This window comes from Blennius ocellaris (assembly GCF_963422515.1).
Source record: "Blennius ocellaris genome assembly, chromosome: 3".
Taxonomy (NCBI): domain Eukaryota; kingdom Metazoa; phylum Chordata; class Actinopteri; order Blenniiformes; family Blenniidae; genus Blennius; species Blennius ocellaris.
In genome coordinates this window covers 25209041-25230379 of record NC_137652.1, presented here as the reverse complement: position 1 = coordinate 25230379, position 21339 = coordinate 25209041, and the positions used below count along the sequence as shown (strand labels likewise).

Sequence of the window (21339 nt, the reverse complement as noted above, 5' to 3'; positions counted from 1 at the left end):
TATTGAGAGCCGAGTGTTCTGTTCCCACCTTTCAGGCTGCTCTTCCATCTTTGAGTAACACGCCGTCCCTCAGCCCAATACGCCGGAAAGGCAAAGAGAAGGACGCCGCCGAGCCGGGCGCCGCCCCGATGAGCCCAAAGAAGAGTAATGAGGTCAACACAGGTACGAGCACACCTCGCCGAGTCGCGGCAGGTTTTAACGCCGCTTCAGTGGGGCTAGTTATTAAGATGCGCTTTTTCCCGCTCTGGTGCGAGCAGGCAGACCGAGCGACGGCACGGGATCAGCGGCTGTAAACAAATCCAGCACTCTGGGAAGCTTTTACCACCTGCCACCCTACCTGAAGCTCTACGACGTGCTCAAGGCGACGCACGCCAATTACAAGGTCACAGCTTTTATCCTGTTAACGAACGTATTGAACGACGTTTGCTTCTGCTTGGAGCATTCCGGCAAACAGTTGCTCTTTAACCCGCAGGTGACTCTGGACCTCCACGGCCAGCAGGAGAAGTTTGGAAGTTTCCTGCGGTCCACTCTAGATGTGGTGTGTCAGCTGCTGGAGCTGGCAACACTGCATGACATCAGCAAGGTAAACGTAGCTCGTCTCCGCTATAAACATTGGATAAAAACTGCAACTATCGAAGATGAACTTGCAATCATTTAACAAGCTGATGGGTGGAAGTTATTTTTATGTCACTACTAGGGAAAGTTAGCTTGCGTTTAACCTGAAAAGGAACCTAAGAAACCTCTGTTTTTCAGTGTGTGGAGGAAATACTCGGCTACCTCAAGTCCTGTTTCTCCAGAGAGCCTACGATGGCAACGGTTTGCGTTCAACAGGTCAGTAATCTGTGTGTTCCTGCCGCCTCCTGTCACTTTGTATATGCGTGTGTGGTGGTCTTTATGGTTTTTGCACTGAGCAGTGTGCCGATACCGCCGTGACTCCACACAGAGCGAGGCTGGTTCCTGCCGACAGGGCCTGTAGAGCTATCGGGTTCCCTGTGCGATGGTCCCATACATTCAGTATTCATTTTTGCCAGCGTGTATCATGATCGACGCCCCGAAGTCGACGGGAGACGCATGATGTCGTCATATGTTGGAAGTTCTTCTGCTCCCAGCAGCCTATCGAGACGCAGCTGAAATGTACAGTATCATCTCAGCAACACAAGTGGCGTGCATTGAGGACAGAATAACATTTCTCAAAAATACTCATTTTTGGGAAGTCAAAGCCATAAGAGGGGAAATTGTGATGCGATCCCTTTGAGAGAATGGATTGTTTTCCAGCTGCGCTGTGGGTGTCCTGTTCTGTCGCCATATTGAGTTTCCCTTTCATACCAGTGCCCGCTTAGATGCTAAGCTGTTCAGGAAACGAGCAAAAACTCTGTTTTGCTCTGAAAGTCTTTGTGGCTTCTGGTTTGGCTTCCACACATTTGTTTTGACTTTATCATTGTGGACGCAGAACAGAAGCATTCTTTCTCTTGATGCTTCACATTTCAACTCTATGCGAAGCAGCAATGAAAACTTCCAAGTTTCTCCCTCTACAAAACATGGATTACTTTTTACCCGTGCTTTTCTTAAACAGCTTGAGCAAATAGTTTCATTCAAGTTAATAAACACATACACTCGTAATAGCTGATGGTCTTCAGGTGGACATTTACAGTTTATACTGGAGGCAACGTTGGCATCAATGACATTATTTCCCGCCTGGGGGATTTACAGGGCAAAACAACAATGCAAGCAGTTCATTGAGGTTTGGGAACATATTATTTATATTAGCAGATTTTTTTTTACACATTTCTTTGCGGCATTGATTTACCAGCATCTACATTGTACTTCTTACCAAATTTTTGAAGTCAGATTTCTGTGTTGGACAGTTGTTTTTATTGCTGTAGTGTTTCCATGCAGGCTTCATCGGATCTTTTAATTTTCTGTGACGGTTTAAATGAAAAAAATGTGTACCTCACAGCCCTCCTTTTCAAATTCACACTTTTAAAGATTTTTTCCCCAGTCAAAAAGGGAGAATCTGTGCCAATATTCAACTCATGCAGTGTGGTTTAGTCTTCACAGCAATTACAAATCTAATTGATGGATATAATCAAGGTTGAAAAAAGATGTCTTGTTTTGAAGATAAATATTATTTGTTTGTTAGATGTTTTAATTTTGCTCTAATAGTTGATGTTTTTCCCCTTAGCTGTTGAAAACCCTGTTCGGGACCAACCTGGCGTCCCAGTACGAGGGGGTACTGAGTGGGCCCAGCCGCTCCCAGGGCAAGGCGCTCCGCCTCGGCTCCTCCAGCCTCCGACCGGGACTCTACCACTACTGCTTCATGGCTCCGTACACGCACTTCACCCAGGCTCTGGCCGATGCCAGCCTTCGTAACATGGTGCAGGCCGAACAGGACCAGGACACTTCTGGGTGGGTTGTATTCAAATAGCCAGTAAGTTTGTGTCAGTGAAGCTCATGTAGGACGTCATCAAGTGGTTTTCTGTCGCTTTTAGTTGGTTCGATGTGATTCAGAAAGCTTCCACCCAGCTGAGGTCCAACATCGCTAACGCGACGCGTCACAGAGGAGACAAGGTACTGTCGGCAACAACACATGCTGTAGATCAAAACACAAAGTGCTGCGGATCTGAAAGCTGCCTTTTCCTCTTTTTTTTTTCTTTTTTAACCCCAGAATGCCATTCACAACCACATCAGACTGTTTGAGCCTCTGGTGATCAAAGCTTTGAAGCAGTACACCACCAGCACCTCTGTGGCCCTGCAGAGGCAGGTGCTGGACCTGCTCGCTCAGCTCGTGCAGCTCAGGGTCAACTACTGCCTCCTCGACTCGGATCAGGTGAGGCACCAACGCGGGGTTGCATAAGCCTTCAGATCGAGGAGTTCGTCTCACTCGATTATTTCTGTATATTTCAGGTGTTCATTGGCTTTGTCCTGAAGCAGTTTGAGTACATTGAAGTGGGGCAGTTCAGGTAACTCGTCTCTGTATATCTTGTTTTATATGAGCTTTACTACTATAAGAACAGCCTCTAAACCAGAGGTCAAACATAAGGCAGGTGGGGCCGCAAGTCAAGAGGCTCCAATTTGGCCAAGCCACTAAGCAAATTGAAATCTAAAAAAAACCATTGATTTATTTTTTTTTTTTTCCACGGACACAGCACTGAGACTCTTGAGATGTCGACATGAAAGCTAGCTACCTCATTGCTATCAAACTAGCGTCAAAGCCATGCTATTAAGGAGAGTTTGTAAAAAATGTGCATAATGCAACAGCTATTGGTTAAAACAATTTTTTAATTTAACTGTATTTTGTCCCAGAATGTTTCATTAGAATTGACTTTATGTGAGATTGTGAAGATGTAGATATTTTAATCAAACATACTCGGCAAAACAAAAGTTTAAATTTAAAGGTTCTTATGGCACCGGTCCGGCTCACTCGACATGGAATTGGGCTTAATGTGGCCCCTGAGCTAAACTGTGTTTAACATCCCTGCTCCAAACTTAACAGAACTCTTGGTTTTCTCACAGAGACTCTGAGGCGATCATTCCCAACATCTTTTTCTTTCTGGTCCTGTTGTCTTACGAGCGATACCATTCAAAGCAGATCATCAGCATACCAAAGATCATCCAGCTGTGTGACGGCATCATGGCCAGCGGCAGGAAAGCTGTCACACACGGTAATTAATTCAAATCTCACACACCACTCGTTCTATGTATGTTAGGCTTTTAAAGGCATATTAAAGAAATATTCTGAATATAAAAATATATGTACTTTATAGAATAGCAACACAAAATACAAATTATAGCAGTCCTGTGTATAGATACTAGTCCATAAACGACTTGGAGGCACGTCTCAAAAGGTATGTTTTCTACGTGTCCACAGCCATGTAACATATGAATGTATTGTCGTCCTCCTCCAGCCATCCCTGCGCTGCAGCCAATAGTTCACGACCTGTTTGTGTTGAGGGGCTCGAACAAAGCAGACGCGGGCAAAGAGCTGGACACGCAGAAAGAAGTGGTGGTCTCCATGCTGCTCAGACTCGTTCAGCACCACCAGGCATGTCGACTTGGCGTAAGCCGGCAGATCCAGTCAGTCGCACACTGGAGAACCTCTTTTCTTGACATGTATGGTCCCACGTTTGTTGCAGGTGTTGGAGATGTTCATCCTCGTCCTACAGCAGTGCCACAAAGAAAATGAAGACAAGTGGAAGAGACTCTCCAGACAGATCGCAGACGTCATACTCCCTATGATCGCTAAACAGCAGGTTTGAAAACATGAGCGGGAGTTTATCGTCTTGTTTGATATGAAAGGATTAGTTGTAGCACACGCACTGAGAGTGAGAGAAGTGAAATGCTTCGAAAAGTTCATGAGTCACACATGGGCATGGTTAAATGCAAGGAGCGCACTTGTGACGTGCTGTACTGGCCGGGCACGGCCAAGCACATAGAGGTTGTGGCTCAGTGTGCTGTGTGTAACTTACACAAGAACAATAACCCAAGAGATCTGCTGACGTCACATCCAGTACCCGAAAGAGCATATCAAAGATTGGTATAGATTTGTTTCACTTTAGTGGTTCGGAATAGAAGAAATGTATTTGAGTTGAAACTTGCACTACTCGGTGTCACCAGTAGATGGCAGTGTGCCTTTTGTTATATGACTGTTGTGCCATTTGGAGTCAAGAAACCGAAGAAGAAAATAAATGTTTGCCGTTCATGATACGTGATTCTCCGGAGTCCATTATGTTACAGTGTTCATAGTCAACTAGTCTGCAGTGTTTGTACTCAAATGATTGGAAGGATTGTTTTTTTTTTTTTTCAATGAGCATGTTTGATTTGTTTCCACACAGATGCATTTGGACTCTCCGGAGGCATTGGGAGTGTTGAACACACTGTTTGAATCTGTGGCTCCTTCCTCTCTCAGACCTGTTGACATGCTGCTAAAGAGCATGTTCACCATCCCGGCCACAATGGTGAGTCTGGTAACAGGCGTCCAGTCAGTAACCTTGATGGGAGGAACGTTCTCCCTTTTAGTATGTGTAAGAAAGTTAAAATCAAATTCATACTACTTTTTTTTTTTTTTTTTTTATGTAAGGCAAATTTATTTATATGGCACCATTCAGACACAATGAAATCCACAGTACTTGACAAGGAATTAATGGACACTCGTAAAAACGGGGAGATTAAGAAAGGCATAAAGTGAAGAATACATAAAAGTAAAAAACGATTAAGATAATGGTATTAAAATGAGTCATAATTGTTCAATGGAACGCCTGAGCAAATTAGAGCATTTTAATTCTGTCATTAAAAAGAATGTGTGTGTCAGCAGGACATTTGTTTCACAAGTGAGGAAGCGTAGAAACTAAAAGCTGCTTCATCTCATCTCTTCTGACTCTGAACACGCTTAGTGAACCTCTTCCTGAGGATCGTGGGAGTCTGTGTGATTCATATTTTACTCGTAAATCTGAGATGTATTTGGGCCCGAGACCCTACGAAGCTTCATAGACGGGAAGTACAATTTTTGAAGTCGATCGATTAAGGACATTTATTTACAAATTTCTAAAATTAGCTAATCGGCCATCCCGTTGCTGTATGTTGAGTTTTCTCAGGCGCTACCAGCACATGGTAAGGCGCTCGTGAAACAAATGTCCTGTTTGATTTCACTAAACACCACTTCTACCTTTCATTTGAAGGCGTTTCTAAAGTTTCTGGTTCCTCACAGGCGTCTGTCGCCACCGTCCAGCTGTGGGTGTCTGGTATCCTGGCAGTGCTCCGAGTCCTCGTCTCCCAGTCCACAGAGGACATCGTCCTGTCTCGGATCCACGAGCTGTCGCTCTCCCCACACCTCCTCTCCTGCCACACCATCCGCCACCTGCACCAGCAGAGCCCCTCCTCCAGCGGCCTTCCTCCTGCTGACACCCTCGGAAACCAGGAATCTAACGGGGAGGCACAGAAGGCTCAACCCGAGGAAACCTTCGCCAGGTCAGGGACCGTATTCACTGTCCGCTGGTGGATGTTTCTCTTCCAGCCTGTCCTGAAATTGACACGTCTCTCCCTCCTCGTTAGGTTCCTGCTCCAGCTGGTTGGTGTGTTGCTGGATGATATTTCCACCAGGCAGATTAAAGTGGACATCACTGAGCAGCAGCACACCTTCTACTGCCAGCAGCTGGGCACGTTGCTCATGTGTCTGATACACGTTTTCAAAAGTGGTGAGAACTTCAGAAGCACTTAAAAAAAAAAAAAAAAAAAAAAAACATGCTGGTACATTTGAATCTTTTCATGAATATTCAAAAATGTTTGACTTTTCTTTTTTGCTTGTTCTTCTTCTTCTCAGGAATGTTTCGCAGGATCACGGCTGCAGCCAGCCGGCTCCTGAAGGGTGAGGGAGTTGGTGGACAGACGGGCGCTGACGGCAGCCTCTTCTACCCATTAGAAGGCCTGAACAGCATGATGCAGTGCCTCATCACCACTCACCCCTCGCTGGTGCTCCTGTGGTGTCAGGTCCTCCTAATCATCAACTACACCAACTACTCCTGGTGGACAGAGGTTCATCAGACGCCCCGGTAAGAACGGAGAGAGACGACAGCTACTCGCTCTCTTCATGGCGATACTTTGTCTTTAGTAGAGAGCATGATGGAAGAGACTTGTGCACCAATTTGGGTGTCTTTTTATCGGTTTGACAACAGTGCTCGGATCCACTGCAAACCGCAATCTCTTGAAAACGCTGCTACTGCATGCATGTTAGGGGTATTAGTCAGTAGTTGCTCTGCACATGCTCAGTTAGTTGTAAAATAACCACAATCTTTTCTCCCGAGAGTCTTAACTCCATACAAATGTTTGTGTACTCCTATAGTTAATGTTTATTATGTGTTGTCCTCGGCACGTATGTGTGCATGTTTTCATAACAAAAATAACCAACCGAAACCCACTGGTGGCCCAACAGGAAAACTACTTTGTTTTCAGTGTTTCCGCTGTGGCCATGTCACTTGTGTCGTTTGCAAATCGTCTAAATGTGAAACCTTGTATTTTCGCATGAAATGTTAATTAAATGGAGCCTAAATCTCTCCTCGTTGTGAGTGTGCTTGTGTGTCAGATTAATGGATCGGCAGCACTTTTAAAATCCACCTTGTGCATATCTCCTCTCTCTTCCTCGAGCAGAAGGCACAGCCTCTCATGTACAAAGCTGCTGAGCCCTCATTCCTCTGGTGAAGGTGAAGAGGAGAAGCCTGAGTCACGGCTCGCGATGGTCAATAGAGAGATTGTACGCAGGGGCGCTCTGATCCTCTTCTGTGACTATGTGGTGAGACTGTCAAAATAGTTTGAATACACATTCACTCATATGACAGTTAAACACAACACGCTGAAATCAGATCTAAAAAAAAAAAGTAGACAATGATGGACTCCTGCTCTTCCCCTCCCCCTCAGTGTCAGAACCTCCATGACTCTGAGCATCTCACTTGGCTGATTGTCAACCACGTGCGCGACCTCATCAGCCTGTCCCACGAGCCGCCGGTACAAGACTTCATCAGTGCCGTCCACCGCAACTCGGCGGCCAGCGGCCTCTTCATCCAGGCCATCCAGTCCCGCTGTGACAACCTCACCACTGTACGAAGCGCGACACTTTCTCACGACTCAGAGATTCAATATGCCGCCATTGTGTTTCATAATCTCATCTGTTTTTTTTTTTCTTGGCAGCCCACCATGCTGAAGAAGACTTTGCAGTGTTTGGAAGGGATTCACCTCAGTCAGTCTGGATCGCTGCTCATGCTTTACGTGGACAAGCTCCTCAATACTCCATTCAGAGTTTTGGCTCGCATGGTGGACACGCTGGCATGTCGCAGGGTGGAGATGTTGCTCGCCGAGACGCTGCAGGTAGTCCAGTTGGATTCCTTCACTGGTAGGCACATGTTCCGAGTGCCGTCTCTCGTATCGCTTATCATTCCGGTCCTTCATCCTCCAGAACAGTAGAGCTCAGCTGCCAGTGGAGGAACTGGACAGGATCCAAGAATACCTCCAGACCAGCGGCTTGGCTCAGAGGTAACCTTCTGATGAATCACTGCAATTTTCAGTGAAGCACTAAGGTTGAACTGAAGTTTGCAGTAAAGCATTCACATATTGGTCAGTCTTTGCTTCTTAGGCCTCATTTACACGACAATCTGCCAACTACATCTCAGAAAAGGCAAAAACTGTGTTTTCTCTTGAAACGTTGTCATGGAAGCATATTCTTTTTTTTTTTTTTTTTTACAGTACACACAAAAACATTTTCAATCTCTAACTGTAATGCTCTTTTTAGTATATCTCACCTTGTTATTAAATGTGGCATCTGATCTTACTTTCTTTGTCATTCGAGGATGTTTTATTACCTGCTGAATTTGGGATTTCAGTTATCAGAACAGATCTGTCACGTTGCAGTGATTTAATATGCCTCCTGCTCTGTTTCTTTGCCACAGACATCAGAGGTTTTACTCCCTGCTGGACAGGTTCAGAGCCATAGTAACTGATACGAACAGCCCCTCCCCTCCCGTGACCTCTCACCCCCTGGATGGGGATCCTCCCCCTGCCCCTGAACTCGTCATTGTAGACAAGGTGAGGAATTGCACACAATTGAAATTTTTTGTACAGAGAGCTGGATTATCCAGCTAATCCCACATGTGTTTTGTTTTAGGAGTGGTATGTTGCTCTGGTGAAGTCTCAGTGTTGTCTTCGTGGAGACGTTTCCTTGTTGGAGACGACAGAACTTCTTACCAAACTACCTCCCGCAGATCTCCTCAGTATCATGAGCTACAAGGTAATGCTGATGGACTTAATTCTGAGTGCAAACGTTTGATATACTTGTGTATATTTTCTATTTGCGGAAAAGTACAAATTCCCATGTAATCAAGCCCTTGAACAATGTGCATGAAATCTTATATACATGTAACATATTGCCTCTGTTGTTGTTTTTTTCTCCAGGATTTCAATCTCGGCTTGTTGTGTCCGTGTCTGAGTATGGGAATGCAGAGGTTGGCACGGGGTCAAGGGTCACTTTTGTTAGAGACAGCCTTGCAGGTGACCCTTGAGCAACTAGCGGGGGTCACTGGGTCACTTCCTGCCCCTCACCAGTCCTTCCTGCCTCCGCCCCAAACACAGCCATACTGGGACAAGCTGGGCGTCGTTTATGGTAAGAGAGGGAAGAGGAGTTGACGTTCAGTCTTATTTCATCCCACATATAACTTTTGAATATCAACACCTTATTTTGCATGTTTGACGGCCTCTTTCAGACGAGCCAGGTTTCTATCCCCGGGTCTTGTCGCTCTGCCGGGCGCTCTCCCAGTATCTGCTGAGCGTGAGCCAGCTGCCGTCTTCACTGCGTATTCCCTCTGACAAGGAGCATCTCATCACCACGTTCACCTGCACTGCCGCAGAGGTGAACCCAGACATGTTCTGATGTCCTGCTGATGAAAAGATGTAGTGTTCATGTTGGGCCACTAGTTGATGCTATTGTTCATTTTTTTTTTATATAATGCAACCATTCTTACGGACAGCCGACCATGTTGAATTGTCATTACGGCAGTGCTTCTCAAATGGTGGGGCGAGCCCCCCTGGGGGGCCGTGGTGGGGTGTCAGGGGGGGCGTGAGGCGCGCGACTTTCAGTATTACTGTCTTTATTCATGCTTGAATGATAAAAAAAAAAGGGCCTCCAGCTCATTTTATTAATTTATTTTGATAATCAGGCGATTGTATGCAGAATGCTGGTGCAGCAACTCATACAGTGGTTTATACAGATAAATAAATAAATATTATCAGGTTCTCAATGGTAGTACAATTCCGGGGGGGGGGGGGGGGGGGGACAGAAAATAATTGAGAACCACTGCATTACGGTGACTGTCAACTGTAAAACCACAAAGTCCCAAGAGAATATCGACTGGGAGCCGTGATAGTGGAGGCAAACGTTGTTATTGTCCTTCTACTTTCGCATGTAAAGACTTTTACGTTTACTACGGTCAAAGTGCACATGTGCAAGCAGTGTTCCAGAGAAGTTGCGTTTTTACCGATCTTGTCGTCTCATGTCAAAACGATGTCCACCCAGGTCGTCGTGTGGCGTCTGCTCCAGGACCGCCTGCCCCTCAGTGTGGACCTGCAGTGGGCTCTGTCCTGTCTGTGTCTGGCTCTGCAGCAGCCCTGTGTCTGGAACAAGCTCTCCACCCCGGAGTACAGCACACACACCTGCTCCCTCATCTATTGCCTGCACCTCGTTATTGCTGCAGGTCAGTAAAGTAGTTGCACACATCTGTTCAAGTGCTTTCAATGCGTCATTTCTTTATTAGTTAATACGTTACTCTGGCGTCACAGTGGCTGTGAGTCCTGGTGACCAGCTGCTGTATCCAGAGAAGAAAAAATCTAAAGGAGAAACTGAAGAAGACCAGGTGGATTCGGCGCGTGCTGATCGTGAGTAATCATTTCAAGGCATTGTCAGATTTCTTCACATTAACTGAAGGTCTCCAGACTTCTAACAGTCCCTGTGTGTTGCAGATATGTGCGAGTGGCAGGCGTGTGAGATCATGGCAGAGCTGGTGGAAGGCCTGCAGAGCGTTCTTTCCCTGGGTCACCATCGAAACATTGAGTTTCCCGCTTTTCTCACACCGACGTTGCGCAACATTGTTATAAGTTTGTCCCGTCTGCCTTTGGTCAACAGCTACACCCGAGTCCCTCCGCTGGTCAGTGTTTGAAAGAAATGGAGGCCAGTTCAGATACACGAGTGTGTTTGTGGTGATGCTTAACTGCTCTGTGTGTCTGTCTGTCTGTCTGTCAGGTTTGGAAACTGGGCTGGTCCCCTCAGCCAGGAGGAGAGTTTGGTACAACATTGCCCGAGATCCCAGTGGACTTCTTGCAGGAAAAGGATGTCTTCAGAGAGTTTCTCTATCGCATCAACACGCTTGGTACAAAAGCACATTCATCCTTATCGTCTCAGTAGATTATATCATCACACTGTACTTTTTACGACATTCACTGTTGACATCCGTTTCTCTACTCCGGCTTATATTCGTATTTCCACTGATTGATTGGCTGCCTTTAGGTTGGAGCAGTAGGACTCAGTTTGAGGAGACTTGGGCCACTCTGCTGGGGGTGCTGGTCACCCAGCCCATCACTATGGACCAGGAGGAGGAGACTCAACAGGAGGTAAATGCAGAACCTCGGAAATGTAATCTACGCAGCATGATCCTTGTTAGTGAGATGAAAGGGAGCACTGCGACGCTGACAAGCAGATGGAAAACGGGCAATCAAGCTTCAAATCTGGTCTTGCATTATACAATGGGGGGGGGGTTCAGGGTCAGTTGTTGTCATAGTAGCACATGTTCAGACAGCCTGTATGTATTTCTCCGTAGGAGGATTTGGAGCGTACCCAGTTGAATGTGCTAGCCGTGCAGGCCATCACCAGCCTGGTGCTGAGTGCCATGACCCTGCCCACCGCCGGCAACCCTGCAGTCAGCTGTCTGGAACAGCAGCCCCGCAACAAGAGCCTTAAAGCGCTGGAGACACGGTAGCCCTGCTGCTCTTCTGTTACCCGTCTGGCAGCACAACAACACCGTGAGGCTTTTATTTGTGTGTGTGTGTGTGTTCAGGTTTGGGAGAAAACTTGCCGTGATAAGAGGAGAGGTGGAGCGAGAGATTCAGGCTCTTGTGTCAAAGAAAGATAATGTCCACACACATCACCCGTACCACGCCTGGGACCCCGTTCCCTCACTGTCAGCCGCCTCTGCAGGTAACACACAAACTAAACTCAGTCCTCAAATCGAGGGAATCGTCTAACATCCAACACTTGTTCACTTCATTAGAGTAAATCTGTTGCTCGTGTTCGTTTCAGCAGGTACGCTGATCAGCCACGAGAAGCTGTTGCTTCAGATTAACACAGAGAGGGAAATGGGCAACATGGATTACAAGCTGGGGCAGGTATGAAAGCTTGAGCGAGATCACAGCCATCTGCTATTTATCACAGGTAAATGTGTATTTTATTGTGGCTTCTGTCTCTTCAGGTCTCCATCCATTCAGTGTGGTTGGGTAACAACATCACTCCTCTGAGGGAGGAAGAATGGGGCGAGGATGAGGAGGATGAGGCAGATACTCCAGCACCCACTTCTCCTCCACTATCCCCCATTAACTCCAGGTCAGATCAGTCAACACATACCTGTACCGACATAAATCGGATGTGCACACACACACGCTCACCTGCCGGCTCCCTTTGCTTTTAGGAAGCACCGTGCAGGAGTGGACATTCATTCCTGTTCCCAGTTTCTGCTGGAGCTCTACAGCCAGTGGCTGATCCCCGGCTCCCCGAGTCACAGACGCACCCCGACCATCCTCATCAGTGAAGTCGTCCGATCGGTGAGCTGCGATCAGTCGTACAGCGATCAGTTCAGTTTCTCCTTTTCACCAATGAAGGATCTCACACGCTCCTCTACGTCTCTGCAGCTGCTGGCGGTGTCGGACCTGTTCACTGAGAGGAACCAGTTTGACATGATGTTCTCCACCCTGATGGAGCTGCAGAAACTCCACCCTCCCGAAGATGAGATCCTCAATCAGTACTTGGTGCCCGCCATCTGCAAAGCAGCGGCTGTGCTGGGGATGGTGAGCGGACGGACCAGACGGAACAATGGCGTTTGATAGGAATCACTTAAAATCAATTCATAATTGCATTTCCAGGACAAGGTGATAGCCGAGCCCGTGTGCCGCCTGTTGGAGACAACTCTGCGCAGCACCCATCTTCCCAGCCGCATGGGGGCGCTGCATGGGGTGCTCTACGTGTTGGAGTGCGACCTGTTGGACGACACGGCCAAACAGCTTATCCCCACCGTGTCCGAGTACCTTCTATCCAACCTGAGAGCAATCGCTCAGTGAGTGTCCGACTCTCTAATCTGAACCACATGCAGACGCTGACCTCGATTCGCCTCCTAATGACCTGCGTTCATGACGGGAGCGCCTCAGGAAGCTGCCGTGTTTAATGTCACATTACACAAATGGCCCTGGTCCTCTACACATGTACTCTTTAAGAGGATCTTTGTATCAATTAGTTTTTAATCCAGACGAATAAGCTGATTGAATTAAGCATGGAGTGCAGATTTCGGCCCCGAGGTGTATGGACAGGCTTTCCGTTTATTATTTTAGATCAGTGATTCTCAACCAGAGGGGCGCCAGCTATTCAAGGAGAGTCGCGAAACTGTTTTGATTTTAAACGGTATACGTTTTTTTTTTAATGTTTCAAAAATAGTCGTTTTGTGGCGTCAATGAATTAATTGCAGACTGTGAACAACTGGTGAAGGAAGGTTAGAAACTGCAAGATGAACCACCATTTTAGATTTAAATTGATTTGTTCTGCGTCTCCTCTCTCTCCAGCTGTGTGAACCTGCATAACCAGCAGCATGTGTTAGTGATGTGTGCTGTGGCTTTCTATATGATGGAGAACTACCCTCTGGACGTGGGGGCTGAGTTTATGGCTGGGATTATTCAGGTAAAGTAGTGTAAATCAAAACCTGATATTTTTGTACAACTGGATGGATTTTGTAGTCCTTGTGTTTTCTTTCTGGAAAATTCCCCCCCTCAGTATTTTTTGTGTGTTTCACCGTAGTTATGTGGTGTGATGGTGTCGGCCAGTGAGGACTCCACGCCCTCGGTCATCTACCACTGCGTGCTCCGCGGTCTGGAGCGCCTCCTGCTGTCAGAGCAGCTGTCGCGCGTGGACGGAGAAGCGCTCGTCAAACTCGGCGTGGACCGAGTCAACATGCCGTCGCCACACAGAGCCATGGCTGCTCTCGGCCTCATGCTCACCTGCATGTACACGGGTAAGAGAGTGCGGTGCACACTGGCTTACTGATTAGTGTGTATAGCATCGTGACTGGTGCTGGAATTACTGCTGCTGTGAATGACTTCCACAAACGCCTGCAAGCATGTGAACCTGGCTGACGAACTCGACTGCATGGACGCTTGTACAGTCGCATCAGAGTGCCACAAGAACGATTCTTTAACCCGTTTCCCTCGACAGGAGGACATTTGCAGTATTCCTTTTATTTAAAATACTAAAAAGCCTCATCAGTCTATGATGGCAGATTACTTGTCATTAATTGCTCTATTACACACTGGGAAAATAACTTCTACATGGAGCATTTCATGCTTTCTGAAAAATAGATTGTTAAAAATTAGGGATGCGCCGATAACATGTTTTTAAAGGATGAGTACGAACATTTAGTTACTTGCCGATACCCACTGCAGATGCGCTATAAAGCCTCAAGGCTATGCGTTGCAGTGAACCACCTCTGCACAGCGTCTGCGTTGATGCCACACACCTCGCTCGCTGTGAATGAGTGTATCAGTCCCACTTTTAATCATGTCGGCACGTCGCTTGTGTGTGAGGCCCGAAACGCTTCAGCATGTAGCACGGCTCTGAGTGAAATGCTCCTGATCCACTGAGCAGCTAAACTAATGAACGACATCCAGTTCACTCTGCTGGTCACATGTCTCTGCCGATAAGTTGCTGGTGTTGTATGAACTATTCTTCTCCTCCGCTTGATAATTTGGCAGAATATGATTTACAGTTTCTTTCTTTTGTCATTCTCCTTAATATTAAAGACCCTCCAACCCGTGGACATCGCTCGTCCTCTCTTGTGTACCTGCAGGCGACGTTGCTGACGTATGACGTTGTGAATACTCTGTAGTGTTGGACCCAATACTGGTGTCAGTATCGGTGCATCCCTATTGAAAAATGTTTGAGATCGGATACCGCTTTGTATTTCATGTATCTCACCTTAAACAATTTCTTAACTGTGCGAGGAAAAGTTGTAGGACTCGTTCTTTGTGGCACTCTTTCCTCATTCTTGTTCATCTTGGCTGAATCTGTACTTGCATAAGTTGCACTGTGAGACTTGCAAGTGTTACTAATCCCTACTGGCTTTATAAAGTCTGTGCCTTATTTCCTTCTTTCTCACCCATCCCAAATGCCACTAGAAATACAAAACTCCATTTACATTAGATACTCGGGTTGCAATAGCAATCTAAAGCTGTGAAATAAAGATTTCTTGTTTTCAGCCGTACTGGGGTTCATTATAGACTGGCTTTAAAATCTGGCAGACTGGCAATCTTCAGAATAACAAAGGGATGTATTACTGCCTCTATGATGAAATGACTGTAACCTTCGCTGGCATGCAGTCATGCATCATCTATTGAGTTGAAATTTCAAACAGTTGATAATACATAGAAATGGATTGAAGTCCTGGGATTCACTCTCGATAAGACTACAGTTTGATCAGATCTGTTGTGAAACCACCCATAATCACATATTTCATACTTTCTTGCCTGAAAGTTCTCTCCGATTGCTATATCACCCACTATCACGAATCCTTTTTGTTGTCATACCAACATGTTAACACCTACCGACGAGTGAGTAACGTCTGTTATGCTTCTTCACAGCGATACTAGTCCAGTCGCTATGTAGAAGATGAAAGGAAACACTCTTTGCTTGCTTCCTGCATGGAGATCGTACTATATCCGTACCTCTGATGTACCCTACCTCTAACCCTTCCGTTAGCTCTCACTAACCCTCCAGTAGTCTTATTCTAACCGTGTAAATAGGACTTCTTTGTCGCTGAGAGCGAGCCAGCAAATTCTCTGAGCTCTGCCAATGCAAAGCTACTCCTTACTTCCCCCCTCTCGTCTGTCTCGAACGGGCAAAGTGATGCACCTTCGGGTCAGACGCCAGTTTAATCTAGAAGCCAGGAAACACGGCACTTCAAGTCTCTTGCACTTTCAGCACCAGTCACTTGGTTAATTTGTGGGCGCTCCGTTCAGTCCAACGACATTCCTGAGATTTTCTCTAAATTTGACCTGAATCTTGTGATGTGCGTGTCCCGACTCCCGCTCTAACCTTTCCCCCACTGGTTCGCCCGGTGCCACCCCCCTTCTGGTCTTCCCAGCGGTGCTCGCGTCGGGTTCAGACGTTACAGGGGTTAGAGGTCAGGTTGACTCTGACGCTGCGGTAGCGGAGGCGGTGGGCGTCACGGCGGGTCATGTTGGTTTCTCTTCAGGCAAGGAGAAAGCCAGCCCTGCCAGCCGCCCTGCCCACCCCGACCCTCAGGCCCCAGACAGCGAGTCCATCATTGTCGCCATGGAGAGGGTCTCTGTGCTCTTCGACAGGTACTCGCATCCACACGTACATTGCCCATGGTATTCCTGAGGACAAAGATCAAACCTCGTGTTTTCACCGTGAAATATTTGCACCCGTGTTTAGAAAGGATGATTGCAGCACTTTTCCCGTCCTCACTGGATTTCTTTTTTTTGGTGGTGCGGGGGGCGGGGTGTCTTCCTGTGTTGTTCTCAGGATCAGGAAGGGTTTACCCAGCGAGGCGCGCGTCGTCTCCAGGATCCTGCCCCAGTTTCTGGACGACTTCTTCCCGCCACAGGATGTCATGAACAAGGTCATCGGAGAGTTCCTGTCCAATCAGCAGCCTTACCCGCAGTTCATGGCCACGGTGGTCTACAAGGTGAGCTTCAGCACCCGGAGCGACTGTTTAGTCCACGGTAAGGCTGTGGGACGTTGAAGCCAGTGATCCCACCTGACAAGCCATGAAAGGAAAGGTACAGGAAAAAAAAAAAAGAACAAATATTTTGAAAAAGGGAACGTAAAAAGCATATTTAATGTTTCTTTCCTCACCCAGATGCTACAGTCTTTGAATGTTTTTGGGGAGCATGACTGAGGTTTCTAAATAAATCAAACCTACGTTTTGACAGAATGTTTTTTGTATGAACAGTTTAAAACAGGTGCAAAAATCTGTAGGTTTCATTAGTTAAAGGCGAATCTCTCAAATTCAGGCCCCGTTGATACGTTTCACACCATTTTTGTTTCAGAAAAGTTCCACATTTACACAATGTTTTGAAAACGATGTCCGTTTACATGGAAACGTTGAAAACGATGTTTTCATTTTGGGCCACTAGTGGGTGCCGATTTAGTTTTTTGTGATTAAAAAGTACACATGCAGCAGGGAACAATACGCAATAAACATTAACAATGGGAGCACACAGACATTCGTATGGACAAACGACCAGGTTGTAATTGTATTACGGCGACTGTCAACTATAAAACTACCAAGTATGGACTGAGAGGAAACTTTGTTGTCCATCTACTGAGCATGTGCAGTAGCACTGTTTCTGCTGCCTTACACAGGACGGTGACCGAGGGTTTCCAGAAAGTTGCTTTATTGCCTGTTTACACTGAGACTGTTTTCCAGAAGGTTCCACTTTGGGAACCGTTCTCAAAAAGTTCTGTGGCTCCGAAACACTCTTGAACTTCAACAGATAATATCAGTAGGAAATAGAAGTACGATATGTCTGTTATCGGACCACGTTTGAGTGGAAAAATGCAATATTAAAATAAATTTTTTTATTTTTTTTTAAAGGCGTTTGTTTATCCTTATTCTTATCCTCTCTGCTGCGTCCCCACTCACAGGTTTTCCAGACACTTCATGCCACAGGCCAGTCTTCAATGGTGCGAGATTGGGTGTTGCTGTCTTTGTCCAACTTCACTCAGAGGACTCCGGTGGCCATGGCCATGTGGAGCCTGTCCTGCTTCTTCGTCTCTGCGTCCACGTCCCAGTGGATCTCGGCCCTGTATCCTTCCAGAACGCTTCGGCTGGACGACGGTCGGATGTTGTGGCATCAAAATCTGGGGGGGAAAAGACAAGATTTTTATTGAGTTAATTCTTATTGGGTAAAATTTTAAGTGAAGTTATGTCTCGGCTCCCAAGAGTAGAGCTACTTTTTTATGTGACCTTTTGGCAAAATTAGTTATCCACCTACCGGTATGTGAAACTTCACATATGCAAGACAAGATAGAGTTTTTGTGTTTGTCTCAGAGTTACATATGAAGCTTTATGTATTAGCCTCATTTTTAAAGGTTGAACATGTTTTTCGGCTCCAGTTAAATTCGATTTGGCAGTAAATCACAAAAATGTCTCTTTTGGTCACAAGGCCCCTGTATTATACAAACCGCCCTTAACTCTGCCGCCTCCCGTCAGACTGCCACACGTGATCAGCCGTATGGGCTCCAGCGAGGTGGTGGACGTCAACCTGTTCTGCCTGGTGGCCATGGATTTCTACCGGCACCAGATCGACGAGGAGCTGGACCGCCGGGCCTTCCAGTCCGTCTTCGAGACGGTGGCGTCGCCGGGCAGCCCGTATCACCAACTGCTGGGCTGCCTGCAGTCCATCCACCAGGACACGTCGCTCTGAGGCTGGATCAGATTGAGATCTTCACCTCTGAACCGTCGCGATGGATGGAAAGAACGGGACGTTTCATGAGAAGACGAAAAAAGACGAACCTTAGCGTAGCCTCTTCCCTTCCCCCTCGATAAGTCAAACTACTGAACCAGTCATGATTGTGTAGAGAGGGCAAGAACGGGAGAAAGTTCAGCGTAAAAGAAGCTGTGAGCTTCGGCATCGTAGTGAAGGACACTGGCTGCAACCCGACACGCAGACCTTCGCCTCCTCCCACCCAGCACCTTTTTAGCCAAACTCGGCAAGACAAACAAACAAATAAAAAAAACAAAAAAAAAAGTTAACGAAAACACAAAATTGGATTTATTTTCCTGCGAGGACTTGCTTGAGTATTGTAACGTCGGTAAAGTAGAAATTGAAAATGCAAAGTATTTACTATATTTAAAAGTTTCGAGTCGTCTATTTTTCAGTGAGTTTCGTTGCTCTGGTTCGGATGCTGACAATGGGCCGACATACACGCCCGCTAAATGTTGTCGATGGTGTATTTCAACAAGTTTTTATATTTGCGTTACTCGTGCTCATTCTGACACGCGATAGTGGAAAACAGTGAATCATTTATGTGTGAGAATGATCATAATGGGGGTTTTGGTTGGGTTTTTTTTTTTTTTTTCCCCTTTTTTGATGAGAAGTGGGGGATTGGTGTTGCACTTGTTAGTTTGAGGAAACTATTATAGATGTTCTATTGATAAGAGCAAGAATTAAACTGATGCTGGGCAGTATTTAAAAAAAAAAAAAAAAGATGCTCAAAAATCCCACTTCTCCAAAACAACACATAGTTTTAATCCCTCAAGAATCCATTTATCTTCACATTAATAACACGCTCAAACAGGAAAAATACCAAAATTGCTGTGATGTGATGTTTAAGCGGTAGCTGGAGGGGAAGCGGCCTCCCCCTCGTATGATTTTATATTGCTTCGATCAGTCTCGTCCGCTCCAGAAAAGATTCCACCTGCGTGTTTCTTGTACTTTTTTAATTCTCAGGTTGTAAGATGTGACCATAATACCGTAGTTGTAATTTACAGTCCTTCGTACCTTGTAAAAAGTAATTGTATAGTAACATGAAAGCCATGGTGCATGAAATATAAAGATGAGAGGGCTCAGACAATAAGATGACGTGATGCCATTTCCCTTTTTCTTTTCGAAACCGACACACGCATTCACGTTAAAAGAAAGTGACACATCAGACACTCGGCAGATGGCAGAATGCAAAAAGCTCCAAGAGTTTTATGAAAGACTTTGTGGCCCGGTGGAGCGCCCGGGCCTTCGTTACTCTGTACATACACTTGCCTTAGAGAAAAGACTGAATATGTATGTCCTGTACACTGAACGCTTGAAAGCATGCGCAACATTACTGCGATTTTCTTGCATCGTCTTTAATACTGCGTCTCCGTGGGTACGTTTGCCAGGACTGTTGTGTGGAAGAGATGCAACACAATCCAAAGGGAGCCTTGTGACCTTAGCGACCAACAGCAGCATTGACAAATCAACAGACGAGGACGTGTAGCGTGGCGGGCGGGAGTTTTCTTTTCTTTTTTAAACATTATATATATATATATATATATATATACATCTATATATATATATATATACATTTTTGTTGAGCTTTAATTAGTTTCAGTTGAAGAATCGGTCAGTATTTCATTGTTGTCTTTGTGCAGAATACTGAACACATGCAGCACTTAAAAACTTGAAGTTCTTCTGTCGATGTTAGGCGCTTTCTCCATATGCAAAGAGTCCTGCAGAAATAAAACACCGTCGCGGGTTGTATGCTAACCACGTTACCACTTTCCAACCTTGAAGGCAACGACTGGTTTCCTTTGATCATGTTGAAATAATGAATTCACACCACAGAAACCACTGGAGTCCTCTTCCACTGCAAGGCCTCACCGAAGCAGATGAAAGAAACGGGGGATCGTTTTTCAAAGTCATTGTTAATTTGTGGAGGAATGAACTGACGGAAACCCTTTTCCTCCACGCACTACTTAAGAATGAAATATTTCTTTTAAGAGAAGAGAACTGTCTTTCCAGCCTGTCTTTCAGTGTCTCCTCCTGGCACAAGAGGGGCAGGGAACCCCCCGCAGGGGCGGGTAATGCGATTAGCCAGAAATCTTCTGTGGTTTTGAGGAGAAGGGGCGTTTGTACAAAGGTCTCGTTCAATCGATCTGACACGCTCCCCTCATGAAGAATGAACTCGGAAGAGTTAACTTTTGTCTGCTGAGTACATTACACGGCCCCCGATGTCCACTTTGTGCTAAGCATGATTAAGCTTTACTTAAAAAGTTGTCCTTTCTCGAAAACACAGAGAATGAAGCGATTCCTCTCACATCATCTTCAGGCTGGAGCCTCTGTCACTTTTTTTTTTTTTTTTTTTACAATTGCCTGTGAAAACCAGACTGAAAGAGATTGTGTATTTCAGTTAATGACATTATTTTCAAAGAGATTAATCACTGCATATGGTCTGTTGTAGAAACAAATAAATTATTTAAAGACGTTAAACGGCTTTGAGATTTGATTTCGCTCGTGCACCAGCTGCCGTAGTTTTATGGGTTGGTAGATAATTTTGGAGTCGGGTCTGCCCGGCACTCGCAGGATCTACTAACTGTCTCTTAACACAATCAACCTGTGTGGATTCGAGCACACGAAACGTGCCACATTATCTTGGACTCTGCCAGAAGCAAACAAGCTGTTGCCAGCCAACTGCAAGCAAACAGAGTGGAGCCCGTTTCCAGACAACAATCCGACCTCCACAGGCCAGTTATCACGTTGTCTACAATTTCCTTCTCTCAACTTTTAATGAACTAAAACACGAGGTGGAAACCTTCTCTTGCTTGATGGAGCCCAATGAGAGCGGTGGTGTGATTAAAATGTATTAACGGGATTACTGGGCAGCTGCCATATGGTCAATTGAAATCAGGATGGCACAGGTATTAATGCTTCTTATGGATGAACTTTAGAGCTTAAAGAACTCATAGTAGTGATCCTGCATGCTTTGTTTCAGAAAAATCGTCATCACTGAGCCCCAAGACATATTGAATGGATGTTGTTCTGCTTTAGTGCACT

At 45.9% G+C, this 21339-nt stretch overlaps 1 protein-coding gene across 6 annotated transcripts in view; it reads left to right on the top strand.

The window, feature by feature from the left end:
- Positions 1–20769, top strand: part of htt (huntingtin) — a 33021-nt gene extending 12252 nt beyond the window's left edge. For 2 of the 6 annotated variants that reach the window (XM_080520909.1, XM_080520907.1), the window contains 41 exons: positions 36–162; positions 258–382; positions 473–583; positions 754–831; positions 2183–2406; positions 2490–2568; positions 2666–2827; positions 2905–2960; positions 3514–3662; positions 3906–4042; positions 4134–4250; positions 4833–4955; positions 5705–5964; positions 6049–6191; positions 6317–6545; positions 7141–7282; positions 7408–7587; positions 7678–7854; positions 7943–8019; positions 8433–8568; positions 8648–8770; positions 8935–9142; positions 9243–9388; positions 10052–10229; positions 10315–10410; positions 10495–10679; positions 10775–10901; positions 11039–11142; positions 11349–11503; positions 11586–11725; positions 11828–11913; positions 11997–12127; positions 12213–12345; positions 12433–12588; positions 12664–12854; positions 13354–13468; positions 13586–13799; positions 15924–16143; positions 16328–16490; positions 17453–17613; positions 18021–20769. In XM_080520909.1, the coding sequence (XP_080377035.1) occupies positions 36–162; positions 258–382; positions 473–583; positions 754–831; positions 2183–2406; positions 2490–2568; positions 2666–2827; positions 2905–2960; positions 3514–3662; positions 3906–4042; positions 4134–4250; positions 4833–4955; positions 5705–5964; positions 6049–6191; positions 6317–6545; positions 7141–7282; positions 7408–7587; positions 7678–7854; positions 7943–8019; positions 8433–8568; positions 8648–8770; positions 8935–9142; positions 9243–9388; positions 10052–10229; positions 10315–10410; positions 10495–10679; positions 10775–10901; positions 11039–11142; positions 11349–11503; positions 11586–11725; positions 11828–11913; positions 11997–12127; positions 12213–12345; positions 12433–12588; positions 12664–12854; positions 13354–13468; positions 13586–13799; positions 15924–16143; positions 16328–16490; positions 17453–17613; positions 18021–18234 (6078 nt within the window). In that variant the 3' untranslated portion in view covers positions 18235–20769. Of the gene's footprint in view, positions 1–35; positions 163–257; positions 383–472; positions 584–753; positions 832–2182; positions 2407–2489; positions 2569–2665; positions 2828–2904; positions 2961–3513; positions 3663–3905; positions 4043–4133; positions 4251–4832; positions 4956–5704; positions 5965–6048; positions 6192–6316; positions 6546–7140; positions 7283–7407; positions 7588–7677; positions 7855–7942; positions 8020–8432; positions 8569–8647; positions 8771–8934; positions 9143–9242; positions 9389–10051; positions 10230–10314; positions 10411–10494; positions 10680–10774; positions 10902–11038; positions 11143–11348; positions 11504–11585; positions 11726–11827; positions 11914–11996; positions 12128–12212; positions 12346–12432; positions 12589–12663; positions 12855–13353; positions 13469–13585; positions 13800–14583; positions 15717–15923; positions 16144–16327; positions 16491–17452; positions 17614–18020 lie in introns of those variants that run through there. The other 4 variants (XM_080520911.1, XM_080520908.1, XM_080520910.1 and 1 more) reach the window with 4 other exon arrangements.
- The last annotated feature ends 570 nt before the right edge of the window (positions 20770–21339 follow it).